This window comes from Calypte anna, chromosome 14 (genome assembly GCF_003957555.1).
Source record: "Calypte anna isolate BGI_N300 chromosome 14, bCalAnn1_v1.p, whole genome shotgun sequence".
Lineage (NCBI taxonomy): Eukaryota > Metazoa > Chordata > Aves > Apodiformes > Trochilidae > Calypte > Calypte anna.
Window position 1 is genome coordinate 6,134,740 of NC_044260.1, and position 16,267 is coordinate 6,151,006.

The 16,267-nt window shown below is 46.6% G+C and overlaps 1 protein-coding gene across 3 annotated transcripts in view; it reads left to right on the forward strand.

Moving 5' to 3' along the window:
• The first annotated feature begins 268 nt into the window (after positions 1-268).
• Positions 269-16,267, forward strand: part of PDGFA (platelet derived growth factor subunit A) — a 33,349-nt gene continuing 17,350 nt past the window's right edge. For 2 of the 3 annotated variants that reach the window (XM_030459587.1, XM_030459585.1), the window contains exons 1-4: positions 269-856; positions 2,076-2,172; positions 9,453-9,557; positions 11,597-11,784. In XM_030459587.1, coding sequence (XP_030315447.1) covers positions 794-856; positions 2,076-2,172; positions 9,453-9,557; positions 11,597-11,784 — 453 coding nt within the window. In that variant the 5' untranslated portion in view covers positions 269-793. The remainder of the gene's footprint in view (positions 857-2,075; positions 2,173-9,452; positions 9,558-11,596; positions 11,785-16,267) is intronic. The other variant, XM_030459586.1, reaches the window with a different exon arrangement.

Here is a 16,267-nt window from a genome sequence, read left to right on the forward strand (position 1 = left end):
GGACAGGGAACTGCACCAAGGCAGCCCGTGAGATCTTGCAATATTGCTCCGATTTCTCACTGCTATTATTTGTAATTAATTATTATTTTTAACCTCTCCATAGCCGGGGAGGGAAGCGGGACCATTCTCAGCAAGAGAAACATTTCCATCCGCACCAATAAAGATTTTAGTTGTTGGGGTTTTTTTATTTTATTTTTTTTTAATTTTCTCCCCTTTTTTTTTTTTTTTTTTGAGAAAGGGGCAGAGAGAGGGTGGAGGGCAAGCGTAGCGGGTGGGGGAGCAGCCGGCAAACCGAGCAGTCCTCCTTCCCTACCTCCCTCCCTCCCTCCCTCCCTCCCTCGGTCCCGGCGCGGAGCGGGAGGCCTTGGCGCGGGGGGAGGCGGGCCCAGCGCCGCCCGCCGCCAGGGGGGCCAGGCCGCCCCAGACAGGTGATGGGCGTTTCGGCTGCGCTCCGGATCGACTCCTTGGGTTTCACTTTGGTCTGATCTAAGCAAATATGCAGAAGTACCGGCTGGTCTAGTCCTAAGAGCCAAGAGGAGCGAGCGAGAGCAGCAGCAAGGAGAGCAGCCACGCTTCCCGTAGCGAGGGGAACATACAAACAGCGGCAGCGCCGTAATTAAACCAACGCCGCCCCGAGGCAGCCCCGACCCACCCTGGATGCAGAGGACCCCCGAGCCACCCCGCTGCCTTTCCCCTGAGGGATGGTACTGAATTTCTGCGCGGCAGGAGCCGGCCTGCAGCTCCTCTCCATCAGCGTTGCCTTCCCTCCGTGTCTAAAGTGCACTAGACCGCGATGAGGACCTGGGCTTGCGTTTTGCTGATAGGTTTTGGCTACCTGTCCTTTACCTTCTCCGAGGTAGGTGAGAGCGGTTTCCAGCGTTCTCGGTCCCCGGGTCACGCCGCAGCCGGGGATCGGGGCGAGCCGGCAGCGGAGGGCACGGGAGAGCGGGCTGCCCACCTGGGCTCCTCCGCGGGCATCCCCCCACCCTGGCCTGGCCGGGAGAGCCTCCCCTGCCCCAGCCCCCAGCCCCTGCCCCTGCCCCCTACCCCTGTCCCTGCCCCTGTCCCTGCGCGGCCGAGGCAGAAAGCAAGTTGCCATTTCATGCATGCCAGAGGCGAAGGGAATGACCGTGCATTCCGTTCCGGGGCTGCTGGCTGCCTTTAAAAATTATATATGTATATATATATATACATATGCGATATGTATATATATATCTATGCATATAGATTCACGCCCCGCGGGTGCAAACGGGCTGCGGCTGTTTGCAAGCAGAGCGGAGCACGGAGCCGCCTGGCAGCGGCCGCCCCCGCGGAGCACGGAGCTGCTCACCGCCGGCACCGTTAATGCCGCGGGCACAAGTTGGTTGAATAACCCTCCAAAAACGCCCCTCCCGGCTTGTCGAAGCTCACCCAGCTCAGAGCGGGCGTGGGTCGGGAGGCAGCGGGACAGGAGTGGGGCGCGGAGCCGCGTCTTGGGGGTTGCTACAGGTGGCCCCGGCCGGGGCGAGCGCTGTGCCCGGCGCTGCACAGCGACTCTTTAACTTTTCCCGGGACAGGGGTGGGGGGTGCTGCTTGGCACTGGGAGCCGCGACGTGGGCGCTGGTAGGATGGAGGTGGTCCCGTGGGACACGGTTCTCCTCCCTGGCCCGAGGGAGCCCGCGGGGGACTTTACGCCCGCTTGGGAGAAACTTCAGCAGCCGGCTGCCCGGGGTGGGCTCCCTGGGGTGGGGTCCTCGGCTGCCCGGGGTGGGTTTCCAGCCGTCGGGCAGAGGCCCCTCCAGGCCAGAAGCCGTGGGGAGCTGCCTACGGGGCCAGCCGTGGCGCAGTAAGGCGGGAGGCGCGCAGTCCCCGCGGGGGCGCAGGCGGGGAGCGCTCCAGCGCCCAGCAGAGCGGAGGGGGTGGGAACTGTAGAATTTTCCCCAGCTTCGTCCAAACACGTCCAGCAAACACCCTGCACCCTCCATAAAACCCCAACCCCCTCCTCCCCCCACAGCGCCGTCGCGCTGAAAATCCCCGGTGCTGCGGAGGTGTGGGGGAGTGCTGCGCGGTGACCCGCGGTGTCTGTGTCTTTGAAGGAGGCCGAGATACCGCAGGAGCTCATCGAGCGGCTGGCGCACAGCGAGATCCACAGCATCCGCGACTTGCAGCGCCTCCTGGAGATTGACTCCGTAGGTAAATTAGTCCCGTCCTCCTTCCTTCCGCGCCGTCGGCCGCCGCCGCCCCCGGGGGGGAGGCACCGTGGGCGGCCGCGGCGAAAGCCCCGAACGCCTCTCGCCGCTCCGGGCTGCTTCGCCTCGGGGACGAGACCCGTGAGGGACTTACTCTCAGGAGCCAGGCTGCCCGGGGCAGAGGAGATTTATTTCAAAGGGAGGCGGCGGCCAGGGAGCCGATGGGGAATTAAAACTTCGGGGGGGCGTTCAGGGTGGAGAGGGACCTAGTGACCCTCTGTGTTTTCAGACCTCTCCGGCTCTCAGCGGAGAAGAATTTCCATAACATTTGTTGTTGGTCTTGCATTGCTCTGTTATCTTTTAACTACTGTCCTAGAGGTATTTAAAATATTTGAAACAATATTTATGAATGAAGTAATGTCTCTTCAAGTGCTGGGCTTTATTAAAAGGAAAATAAACCATCCACACTGATTTTAAACAGGAACCTGCAGATGAAGCTTACCCTAAAAATACACTTTTTTTTCCAAAAGAAAATAGTGCAGGGTTATTTTCTGCATCATTAGGCATGCAAATGGGTGTAGTGAGAACGTGCAGTTCAAACCGATCGTTGCAGCAGTAAATCAGATCTGGAAGCACTGTATTACTGTATTCCTTATCATTTGGTTTCACTTGCTGCACTTTGTTCCTCGTGATTTCTTCCCTCAGTTGAGAGAGAAGGAACCCGGCACCTTTGATGTGCCCAAGGGAAACCTGCATCTTTCTGGAGAGCAAACATGGACAAAAATGAATGAATCCTTGCTTGTGTTGGTACCGGGCCATCTCCTTTTAAACCATATGCTGTGCATTTTTGTAAAGCCTGTGCCAGGTTCAGTCACCTTCATTCAGTGTTGCAGGATCCTTCTAGAGTTTAACTGCTTTTTGTATGGTGCTCTATTAGTGAGCAGGAATGCACTAGGAATGTGTTTTACAGACATAGCTTTCAATTTTCCTGTGCTTAGGGAGCAAACAGTTTCCCACTACACTGCAAATGGGAATATTTCTCTCTTGCACAATACTTTACCATGGAGGCTAATTACTAATTACCAGATTTGCTGGCATTGGTTTAATATTTTTGGAGAGCAGTGCTTCATCAGTATTGCTTATCACTGCAATTAAAGATGCTTTCACAACAGGCAAGGGGTATGCAATACATATTTCCCCCCTGAAGGCTGTTTTGGAGCAGACAAGTGCACTACTGCTAGAAGCTTTCTTCCCAGTGAGCCCTGTGGAAGGCTTGGCTGTTCTGGCAGAAGGGCTGGGTCTGAGTGCTAGCATTTAAAAATACTGCATGTTTCTTCTGCGTTCTGTAGCTACCAGAATACATTATTTTTCTTTTCAAATACCCCCGTGTAACAAGCACAGGCTTCATTTTTAAATACCACTTACAAGGAGAGCAAAAGTTCACATGGCTCCATTGCAAGAGAATCCAGCAGAAAAGTGGAGCAACGGCAGGAGCTGAATAAATTAGTAAAATGCAGCAGAGGTGGGAAATTTATTTTGGAAAATAATTATTTAACTCATGGCAAATATTAACCAGAGGAGGCGTGATGAAAAATTGAAGAGGTCAGCCACAAGTTTACCATTTCACTTCGCTGTTTTCATGCAATTTGTCAGGTTAGAAACCCATTAGAGAAACAAGGCACATAAATATTTTACTATTTCAACATGAAATAGTGATGCCTTAAGACAGAAACTCAAACAATATTGAAAAATAAACCCAAAATATTTAGCCTTTCACTCTGTTCTTGCTCTTGTGCTTCTCTTCTGAAGTGCACGGGCAGGACTGGTGCTTCACCGAGAGTAACCAGTTTTTACTACCTGCATTATGTTTTCTGGGCACAGTCCTGCAGTGTGTACTGCCATGAGTAATTCTTACTAAGGGTTTATCAGAGTGACGAATCAAGCACTGAAATTACCATGTGTTTCTCAGTGAACAGGATTGGACCTGTTTACTATATTTAGTATTAACTTGGATTAGAAAATGAAATGTTTTCCAGTTGTCACTGGTAAGAAGATATTTCTGAAATGTATTTCCTTAGGGCTGTAACTGTCTTTGGGGAAAGGCTCGTTCAGTGAGGGCTCGTACTGTAGATTTATTCTGTTTTGTAGCACTGACAGGTTTAAACTGAGGTTCACAATAAAAACACTCCAGTGATTATTTTCTCCATCATTTTAGTGCATGGTATTGCCACCCCTTCTGCATGTGAGTAGCCCTGTTTAAACTCAGTAGGTGGACTTGAGAATTACAAATGATCTTGTAATAGGGAAGAGTTTGCAGGATCAGGCATGCATGCAGAAAATGTCTTATATTCCTAAGTAACGAGGCAGATTCTGTGGAAAATGAAGGAAGAACCATCATTTTCTCTCCTGCAATTTGAAGCATATATTTTTAATTGGAAAAGTAAGTTTTGTAAGTCAGAGTGGGCAGGTTTTTCTTCTATTCTGACAGATTTGGTCTCTATATTGTAGCGCAGAGATGACTGATAACCCCCTTCATAAAATTAGAAACCACACCCCCAGACCATCTGGCATATTACTTAAAGAAAAACACTACCCAACATGGAGCTTATAATTGTATTCAAAAAAGAAAATCCAGGCCAATTTGTCAGAGCCCAGTGCTGCATGTCCGAATCAAGGAGAAGTCCCTGGAAATGCAAGTTGAAGTTTCTCCATTTGTAATGATCAGAAAACAGGGTGTTCTGTTAATTTGCTGTGAGTGGGATCCACGAGCAGTGACAGAGTTTCACTGGCGTGACAGAGAGCAGAGTCTGACCCTATTTAAAGCAGAAAGCAGGCATGGTCCCAGGAAGTAGGCAGCTGCAGCGTGCAGAGTACAGTTTTACTACTACCAGACTAAATCACTCAAACAGGGGCATTTCCTATATTCCGCCTGTGAAGTTCTCTTTGGCTTAGCAGTGTGGTTTTTCTCCTCGCGCTTCACCTCTCCCATCTGTCCTGTGGGAGGTAGAGTTCATTTCATCACCTATTATGTTTGCCTCCCGCTGGGAACAGATTTTCCCTCAGTCATCTCCCTGCGTGGGGAAATGCAGGGCTGAGCACGCTGCTTTGCATGGTTTAAGGGCATCAACCGCAGGGTCACCTTAGGCCATGCGAATTTAACGGCCTGTGATTAAGAACTAGCAGAGCAGCTTTTTGGGAAGTGGAGAAACTACATTCAAAGTTTTACTTCCACGGAAAAGCATAGAGATTGCTGCAGAACTCAGTCTACTGGAAGAATCTTTCTGTTGACTTGGTGGCTTTTGGTGTGGCGTGCAAATGGAGGATGTCCCAGTGTCCAAGTGTTTCCTCGCCTTGCACCTCTGAACCCACAGGAGAAGTGGGAAGCTGCCACGTGTGTCCCGTGTTTTCCCTCCTCCTCCTTACAGCTGGGTGATCACATTTAGGTAAAGTGGAAAAAACATAAACAAAACAGGATATTGCAGGCTGCTACTTATATTTCCTTTAATAGATCAAAGTTGAAGACATAATGACATCTAACTCTGCAATTGGAAGTCAGAAGGGCATATTTTGGAGGAGTCAGAAAGAAGATCAAACAAACAGATTGAGGTTGCCTTGGGCTTTCTGGCTCTAAGACTGATCTGTAAGACAGACCAGTTCAGTTTATTGTACCTTACACTGAATTCCTGAAAAAAAAAAAAAAAAAGAAAAAAAGAGATAATGAGAATTTCCTAAATTGCTGCTGTTGGTACCAGAAGACTTGGACCTGCACTTTTTGGATGCACATCAAAGTGACATCTAGAAGGGTCTAAGTTAAGATTGCATATAATGGGGATTGTACCTCACATAAAATTGGTTGAGAAGAATATGCAAAAATACAAATTGGTAAATATGAAATAATAGTACTCTCAGGATGCTTTCCACATGCTTATGTAGTGAGAAGAGTAATCATGTATTGGCAGAATGTCACAAGAACTCTATGAGTTATACTGTATGACCCAGTGGAAAACTGCCAGTCTGACAAAAAAGAACATTTTCAGCTACACTAATGGATTGACCAAGGCTAATTGAAAGAGTTTTTCTACCCCTCGTTGATATGTTGTCAGTACATAAAAGATTACAGAGAAATTTCTTGATCGGCTGCCACAACAACATTTTCTTATTATTAAAATGTTAAGAGAGAGCTGCATTAATCTGGCTCCCTGCAGCACCCTCCATCTTTGCTTAGTGACAGTGTTCAATTTCTAAGAACCACCCCTTTCTACGCTTTCTGCTCTAAGCCTCATTTTGTGAGGTGCTAAGCACCTGTGGACTCCCATGTCTTTTGCTAAGAAACAGCTTCATCCAGCAACTTCATGCTTCTAACTCAGAACATCAGGGGGAAAAACTGATGAAAATTAGGGATCAGACTTCTTTAAAGCCAAACTAGAGAGTGCTGTTTGTAGGTAGTGTAGCTTTGTTGTTTTAAAGGAAATAACAGAAAATCTTCTGACCACACCCCCAGTTTCAAGTGTGGGTTTCAAAGCTGACTTTCTGATTTTTTGGTCCTGCTTGGTCAAGATTCCTGTTGACTTACAGATTCCTTGAATTGCAATAGTTTTCCCATTGACTTTCCTGGGAAATGGAATTCCTTCCAAATGCTTTTGGGGAAGAGGGGGACACATTTAGCATTGCAGTGTCTTCTGGCACCAGCCATGTGCTCCACGATTCTGTTTATCAGCAATAAAATAAAATAATGCATGCTACGTTGATAGAAATAACACAATGTGTTGCATAATGCATTGAGGTGTGACTAGAACTCGCTTTGCAGTCTGCTGTGCTAGCTGTGTAGATCTCTTTTTTTAACCCCCACACTGAGACATGAACTCCTGCAATGATATCCATGCTGAAGCTACGTAGTGAGACAGTGAGATACAGCGTGAGCCAGAGGCCTTCTTCACCTTAGAATTCATCCTGAGCAACACATGCTCCTCGACGTGTCATTCTGCTGTATAAACGTGATGATAGCTAATTGAGGCTGAGTTGAGCAGTTATATATAAGCACATGGCTTAACATATTGGTTAGCTGATCATACCACTCCTTTAGGCTTTATCAGGTTCTTTTAAACACGCCAGCAAGGAATCAGTCATGTTAGAAGGGAGCGATGCCAGCATGTTGAATGTGGGATTAGGACCTGTGTGGCTAGGGCCTGCTGTATAGCTGGCATCATTGATGGCTTCTCTTTTCAGCAAGATGCCTCTGCCCACCAAGCAGTTCAGATTAGAGGCATTAGTTTTCTGTTTAATCCTTTTTTAAACACTGTTTGCATGTGGACTGAGATGCTTCTTGCTCTGAGCCTAGCTTGGATCTTACACTGAGCAGGGTTCATGCTGCTTTCTTTTGAGAATCACTTCATTGCCTCAAATTGAGGGAGAGGTTGTGACAACTCAAAAGCTGCCAGAAAGGAGGTTGGTAATAAGGTGTTGGGTGGCTGGGTGCTAGGAAGCACGAGAGGGCTGGAGGAACATCAGAACGGATCCTCATTTTGCATTACACCCTTTGGGGTCAGGTGGATGGCCTGGTGCCATTGGAATGGGATGCAGGAGACCTGGCTTGGCTGCAGACTTCCTGTGGAGTGTCAGGCAAGCCATTTTATTTACCCCACTGATGACTTTTCTGGAGCATGGGGTACAATAAAACCAGAATAAATTCCATTAATTACTGCTGTGTTGCATTGCAGGACTGGGGCTGTAAATCAAGCCCACTCTCAGCTAATCAGCAGGTTCAAAAATTTCCCACTGAAATCAATGGTAAACAAGTGTTTTACATAGGAAGTAGGAGCCAACTTATTTGGGTAAAATGAGAGCCTGGATTTCACACTTACTTCAGACAAGGATCTGTTCAGCTGATAAGGAAAACAGACAGGACCAGTGGGTGATCCTGGCACTACCTCTTGGACCTCTTAATCCTCTCATAGCTACCTATCATAGTATTTTTCAAGACATGAAGATGAACTTTGAAGCACAGAACTCTTTCTAAGGTGCTGAAGATACCACTGTCCTCATGTCTAACCAAGCTCTGCAGGGGATTCCACAAGCTGCATGCTCTTCAAAACAGGATAGCTTAGAGGGAGGAAGAGTTGGTTTGTAGAGTAGACCCTTATGATTTGTGTTATTAATAAAGCTGCAGATAAAACAGGTTCCAGAGTCACTGTCAACTGGGGATGCTAAATAAACTGGAAGCAGGGAGTATGACAGTGGAGGAGATGGAGAAGTGTAGGATGTGGTGAGCATGTAGAGAGGATAAGTGAGTACTGTGTAGTAGCCATTAACATTTGTTAGTACACATCAGAGTTTTCTTTGGAGCCAGCAGTGAAAACTGGAAACTCTCCAGTGACAGAGGGCACTCCAAGTAGCAGAGTGCTAAAAATCTTAGTTTTGGTGGACTGGAGACTATATGCAGTCCTCAGTTTGCTCACATTTTCCTGATCCCCTGTGTGTGGATTGTGCTTGTTGGTTTCAGAACCCCACTGCACAGGACATGACCTGGACTGCTTCACTTAACAAAACCAAATAGTTGGAGCAGTTATTTTGTTGTTTTTTATGATAAATGAAATGCCAAGTTTTCCATCTTTGCTTTTTCTCATGGCCCTTTAACCCATGTGGTAGGCTTATTTAGGGAACAAGACAAGCCTGGATGCAGTCCCAGAGTTTGCAGTAGCTTCAGATGCCCCTCCAAAGGTTAGCATACTTCACAGGGGATTTGTTCTGCAACAGAGAGGCTAAAAGGAAACCCATGCTAGTTAGTTTTTGCTTTTGATTCTGTCCTAGTACTGCCCTGAAAACCAAGCAAGAGAAAATATACAGAGGCAGCATTGTTGTTGTTGGGTGTGTAGTACTGTGTTTTCTACTCTAGCCTCATGCCAGAACTTCAAAAACCCTACAAGAAATGTTTCACGTGAAGTAGCATTATTCTTCACCTCTCCAGTAAGAAAAGCTGTATTATGCCTTTTACATAAAAATGCAACTGTTTACTTTAGAGATGGTCTTGTGTCACCGAGTGTGCACTGTTTCTGCGGGGTTTTCAGTAAAACAGATACTGGGATTAAATTGTGCATGCTTGTACATGACATTTAATGCCTGTGTCTTCCCTGCCCTGTGCCCTTTTGCATCAACAGGAGTTACCTAAACCTCATTGCAGCAGGATTTGGTCTTGCACATACAGCACAGGCATGCGTAGAACAGCACTGTTAGCAACACTGATGTGAGTAACATAGCTGAGGTTTAATATTTTGTTTCCTGTTCTAGGATACGATGATGTTTCAGAAACAAACTTGAGATCTTACAGTGTTCATTCTGCTAAACATGTGCAAGAGAATCGCCCTGTGCCCATTCGCAGAAAAAGAAGCATTGGTAAGAAACAAGCTATTTGTACTTGGGGAGTCAAAACAGAGGGGGTGCTTTCGGTCAGCCAAGCAGGACATTGCACTGGAAAAATGTGACACGCACAAAGGAAAAAAGCCATTTCTAGTTTCTGCCTTTCTTTTTTGCACAAAACAAGCCATTGCCTAAGAAGCTTTCTTCTGGAGGATGTCCATAAGAGAGAGACAAGCACAAATTCTTTACATTCACTTTCTTGTTGCAGCATGTTAGAAAGCTAGACCTTGGTTAGAAAATGCTGTGATATTCAATGTATAATTTATAGTGTGGGGAACAACTACAGCAGTGTGCCTTAAAAAACATCAACAGTTGGTAGAGTTTTCAGTACAGAAGCTCCACAAAAGGAAACAGCTTGACTCTCTTTTCACAAGGAAAAAACAGTTTATCCAAAAAATTAAAAGCCATTGACGGGAATGCTGGGGCATCGATTTCCATCATTGTGTAGGGCACTAGGCATGTTTACAGGGGATTTTGTTCGTATTAAACAACCACGGTGGTGATCCAGCAAAGCCCAAATGCCAATTTAAAGAGACTCCAACGAATTTTAGAATAGGATTTGTATGCAGTGCTTGTTCATCTGATTAGATCTGAGTGTTTTACCATTCCATTTGACTGTGGAAAACATCCATGATCTTATCTGCCATAGGTAATTCAGAGTCAGTGTATTTGTACTTGAAGCTGTGGTGGCACAGAGGAGATGGCACAGCATGCTGTCAGCATGGATTTGCAGTGTGAATTGGCAAGCGCCCTCGTCACATTGAATGCCTCCAGAGAACAGCGGTTCTGACACAGTCTGCTGCACTTGGCACCTGGCTCTGCAAGGTGTTGAGTGCCTCCCCAGAAAAGTCAGTGGGAACTGGATACGCTCAATAACTTGTAGGAGTTGCCTGCTATCTTTGCAGAATTGGATCCGTTAATATTCTTGAGTTCAGGGCGCTGGGGGCTGAAGAGTTTTCACTCTATGTAGCTAACTGAAGAACATCTCGGGCCTGAACTTCTTGTACTGAGGAAGTAACTGAAGAAGTGCAGGCAGTATTCCAGTTCCCTGACACATCTAACCCAAAGCTATCACTGCTTCCACTGTAAGGCAAAAAAAGCCAAGCTGCCTTTGGAGAACTTATCATCAAACAAGTTGTCTCTGCAGTTGCTATTATTTTCTGGGCAGTTTTGAATTACTGGTCTGACTTCTTAGGCATTCCCTAGGTTGAGGTATACATGGTTTGGATTTTTCATGCCAGCATCCTGCAGCAGCACAGAGCTGCTCTTTATGATCCTCATGTGGCTGAGCTGTTGTCTCCAAGCTCACCCTACCTGAGCCTAGGCTTAGCTGCAGGTTTTTCAGTCATGATAGTCTTGACATTTTGCCTCCTTCAAGAAATAACAAATTAAATAAACCCCACCACGTACAATGGACCAGATTTCCTGATGTGGGGATGTTAAGGTTTTGGAAGAGGAAGCCCAAGACGAGAGAGCTTCAAGCTGGTGCAGGTTGTTTCCCAGCTCAGCCAACTTGGGTGTAATATAAATATCCTCAATGCAGCTTCTGTGGTGGTATTTGCCAGGTATTGCATATTTGTGTGATGATAGGTGTGTGCAGTGATCACCCCAGCGTTGTAAAATAAAAGCTGCTGTTACGCAGTAACTGTGAGGCTGTATTAGAGGATCATCTAATCTGGAGAAGCCCCTGGCTTGCTGTCAGTTCTAAAGAGCCAGGATTGTCTTATCTAATGGTATGTGCTCCGAGCTATGTTGGGAGCCAGGCCACTGTAAACCCACATTTTAGGGATGGGCTTTTGGGAGCGAGTCAAGCTTCTCCCTAGGGCAGCACACACAATTTAGTGGTAGGCAAACAGTACTCAGCACTGACTTGTCAGGAAGCAGTGGGAACCGAGAACGGCATCTCAACCCGCCAGCTAAGGGTGCCACTCATAAATCGGCGGTGTAAAATATCTTGGGTGCTCTGAGGTGAGAGCAGCCGCTCACCTGGAAGTGTGAATTTCTTGTGTTTGCAGAGGAAGCCATCCCGGCTGTCTGCAAAACACGGACGGTTATATACGAGATACCTCGGAGTCAGATTGATCCCACCTCGGCCAACTTCCTGATATGGCCGCCCTGTGTGGAGGTGAAACGTTGCACGGGATGTTGCAACACCAGCAGCGTGAAATGCCAGCCATCGAGGATACACCACAGAAGTGTCAAGGTGAGCAAACGTGGTGGCTGCACAGCCCCAGGAGGGTCCCCTGGAGCCTTAAAAACTCTAGGTGTTCTTGGGGCTCTTCTCTATGACCTGGATCTTTATTATCCATTCTCGTAGCCGCAGGGTCGGTTATGATGCTCCTCTCCATGTTGAGTGAGCAGATGGCCTTTTCAAGTTTCGTGATCATTGGGAAATCTTGGGTTTGGATTTGATTTTCACAGGATTCCCTTTAGGTTTGTTGGTTTTTTCTTTTTTTTTTTTTTTTTTTCTTTTCATTTTTTTCCTAATGAAAATAAAGTTGATTGTGTCTTTCCCATGATCTTGCACAGTAAAAATCTTAAAGAGTTAAGAAGATAAAACGACTCAAGGGGCATTGGACTTAAAAAAATAAATAAATCGCAGTATGGAATGCTGTTTTCTTAATTAAATATTATGCAGCCTAAATTAGGCTTTTATATTTGACAACATAACACTTTTGATCTGAAAAAATGTGTTTCAAATTATGTTACCCCAGGGATAGAAGACTGAACGGCTTCATGCTGTATTTACTCATTAGACAAATTCCCTGTTGCAATTTTCCAGTAAATATTATGTGAAATATTTTCTTATGTTCATTTGGCTTCACTGTGTTCTAATTTTTATCAGTATTTAAACAAGTAATGTTGATCTATGTCTGCATGTGGGAGATTAGACTTACACTTAGTAGTTATATTGTTAAGACTCTTGAGTTCTTGTTGCCCTGAGTATTTTAAGAGCAGAATTTACAACAAAAAAACCCAAGAAAACAACCCACATTCTTGAACATAAAATTGCCTAGCACAGCATACTGATCACTGCTTGAAATGGATTTTATATTTGGGAAAGGTGCTGTTAGCATAGAGCTCTATGTCCTAAAGAAAAAATAAGGCAACTAAGCCATTTAATTGTTTTTCATATACAGAGCCATGCCTCTGAGCAAGATTTCTTTTTCTTTCCTGTTTCTGAACATCTGAAAAACGTTTTCACACCCAAATAAGCTGGAGAAATACCTGAATAGATTCCATCAGGTTTTAAAAAAATAATTATATTCCACGCTTGCTGCCCTTCCTTTGTGGGACAGGCTTTGCAGAAACAACTAAAAATGAGCAAAAAATCAGTATCAACAATTATTTGAGGGCTGGGAATAAGCTAGGGAAGCTGAAGCACTACAACTGTAAGCCATTCAGAATAGAAGTTAATTTTCTGTACCAGCTAATATCTACAAAGCATGTGGAGTAGCCCAGCAGAGTGGAGCTGTGTGTTGTGCTCTGTGTGACACTGTACCCCTGTGCTTGTTTTCCTACCCCTGCAGTGATGGGGAAGATGAGAGAGAGAGACAGAGAGGGAAGGGATTTGGCTGTCCAAGTCTCCTGCTGCTGGGGACACCATGGGTTCCTAAGAAGCTGCAAACTCCACCACTGGCCACAGCTTTGCTGGATGTCATTGCTGGGGCTGCTTCCCCAGCACACTGCTGTTTGAAAGAAATCTTAAGTTTCTCATTCAATTTGCTGATAGTGCTTTTAGATTCAAATTCGTTTTATCCTGGTGCAAGCTAAAAGTAGGCCCAGCTGAGTAGCTGCTTTTTGTGGCTGTGTAAATATGTTGCCACCAGCAATATCAATATACGTCAGCCAGCTTTGGAGTATTTTTTTTCCAAGCTCCAGGACTGCTCCAAACAGTCATTAAGTAGAAAGGGGAAAAAAATAAAGGACAAGAGGTCAAGCAGGAACAGGATGTTCATTGTAAAGGTTGTAGGCTGACCCCACTGTCACACCAGAAATCTCAGAACAGAATCCGTATTTATACCCTCCAGAGTCAGATCCTCTTGTAGCTTTGATATAATTGATGGTCTTATGAGCCTTCTGCCAATCCTAGGTTCAGAGCTGAATGTCTGCTCATGCCATTAAAGCAGCTGGCCCAGAGTGAGGGTCGCTGGAAAGGTAGGGGGAGCGGTTTTGGAGAGGCTTCTTAGCTGTTCCTGCAGTGCGGTTGGAAAGCTGTCTTGTGTTTTCCCCTGATGTCAGACTGCATAAAAGCCCTCTTTTGATTAAACATTGAAAAGGCTTTCCCTACTTCCTCTTCATTGACAAGGTAGTGAGATCATAGCTGGCCCATTCACACTAGAAAAATGTTCACCCAGAAAGGTCAGCAAGTGGGTTTGCATCATCCAGCAGGCGAAAGCAAAGGGTGTTTTTCTTTGTCTTACTGAGGGCCACTGTAGTCAGGGCTCAGAGATGGCCGTGGCAGTGTGGGAGGAGCAGCAGAGGTGCTTGTGTTGGGGCATTCCTTTCTTGGGAACAGGATTCCGAAGCTGTAGGGTTTGGGGATGTCCTTACTTTGCCTTCACTGAGCTTTGGTTGGTGAAGTACTGTTAATGGGCTTGTGAAACTGGAACTCTAGGAAGGCTCCAGGCTAGGGGTGCTGGTGGAACAGAGTTACCAAAATGGGTGCTCTTAAGTTTTCCCATTGATGCGGTTAGATTAATAAAAAGTATGTTTCAGCTGTATTACAACAGAATGAGCTCATGAGAGCCCAGCTGCCTGGTCCTAAAGAGGTCTCTATTCAGCAAACTGTAAATGTACAGCACCTCAAAAATCAGAAAGAAATAAAGTGGCTGGTTGGGAGTTGCTCTTTGAAAAAAGGGAAAGGATTGCATTTCTCTCCTGATAAAAAAGGCTGACAAGGACTGGTGAATTAGGATTGCTGGTGTCTGTTACAGATATATTTCCTCCTGTCTGCAAAAGCATTTCCGTAACATCACAGATTCTGTTGCTTTTGTACAACAAGATCAACTATTTATGAAGCACCAGATCATAATTTATTTGGGAGTTTTCTGAGATGAGTCTTCCCAAGAGCTTTCCAGTAGCATGGAACATGATGTTCTGCATCTATTTGGTCATGGCAGCAAAAACCAGTTAATATTATACAGCAAATCCTGCCTATATTGCTAATTTTGAATAGCCAAGCTGAGTATTGTGGTTGTTGGTAGCAATTCTCATTTCCAAACTAAGAAGGAAGAGCTAAATCACTACCCCAGCTTTGCCTTCTGCTTGGCCTTGAGCCCTGGTCACACCAGCTTTAGCCATTTCTGAATATTCAGTATTGAGCTGATTTGGGGAAATTTAACCTAGCATATTCTTACAATAAATCAGTATGAGAAGGAGATTCAGAGAAAAGGAGCTGGGAAGGAAGGAAAACAGGAGCAGCTCCTCAGTCGTCACCTCAGAGTTTTTCAGAGAGGTTTTGAAGAGAGATGGAAAAAATGCAAGAATTCAAAATTAAGTTCTGCCACAGAGCTATCCCCCCCCACTGAAGAGGTTAAAAAGGCAGAAAATTCGTGTGTGTAGGTAAAGTGGCTGTAGGTAATGTTTGCAGGTTTAAGAACATTTTTCTTCAGTGACTGTTTCCATCATTTGGATAAACAGCACTTTGATTCTAGTTGTGGTTTATCTGGAGATTACTCTCCACACTTGGTGGGACCTGCAGGCAAGAGCAGCTGGCAAGTATCAGAGGTGAGAAACAAGGGAAACTGCCATACAGGTGAAGAAAAGATGGAAGAGCAGAGAGAGGTGCCCTCAGAGCATGAGGAACCCTTCCATCCTGAGTTTCCTGGCAGAGGGCAAGCCAGGGCTGCTCCTGCTTGCAGAAGGAGGATGTAGAGACCTCCCCAGCAGCCACTCTCCCGCGGGGCCATGCCGGGTTTCTTGCAGCACACCCGGCAGTGTCCCCACACCCTTCCTCCAGCCATGGCCTCCGTGAGGTAGCGCAGAACCTTTTGCCCCCCCCCGGCACCTTCCCACCCTGCCCCGCGGCCGCCTCAGCTTCCCGCCCTCGGGGATTGCGTCTCCCAGCCTGCCCTGACAGGAATTCCCGCTTCCCGGGAAGAGTCTGTCCTGGGTTCTGATAGGAATTCCCGCTTCTCGGGAAGAGTCCATCCTGGGTTCTGACAGGAATTCTCGTTTCCCGGGCAGAGTCCGTCCCTGGGCTCTGAGAGGAATTCCCGCTGCCCCGGGGTCTGGCGCGGTTGCAGTCTCTCTGCCCGTGGCTGTGTCACGGCTTCTCCCTGCCCCGGGCACTGAGGGAGCTGTGACAGGGGATGTCCCTGTGCTGTTAGGGCACCCCTGGGCCTCGCTTCCCTGCAGGGAAAAGTTGCCCTCGCTCCTCTACTCTAAATAACCGTGTGCCAGGCTTTTCTGAGCTGAGGGGTTTTGCCGGAGTGCCCTGTTAATCTCTTCAGTGGGTATTTTGGGATGGGTGGCTCTGAGGCGGCTGGGGAGCCGTGCACAGCTGGCACCGTGTGTCCTGGGAGGCACCGTGCCAGCTCTGCTCTCCCGTCCCTGCAGTGGTGACTCTGGGCCTGTAAAACACTGAGGGACTTGCCAGGCCCTGCAGGATCCCTGATCCCGGCTTAGTCCTTTATGTCCTGTTCATTTGTGTCTTTTCTCACAGACCCGAGGGCTTGTGAAGA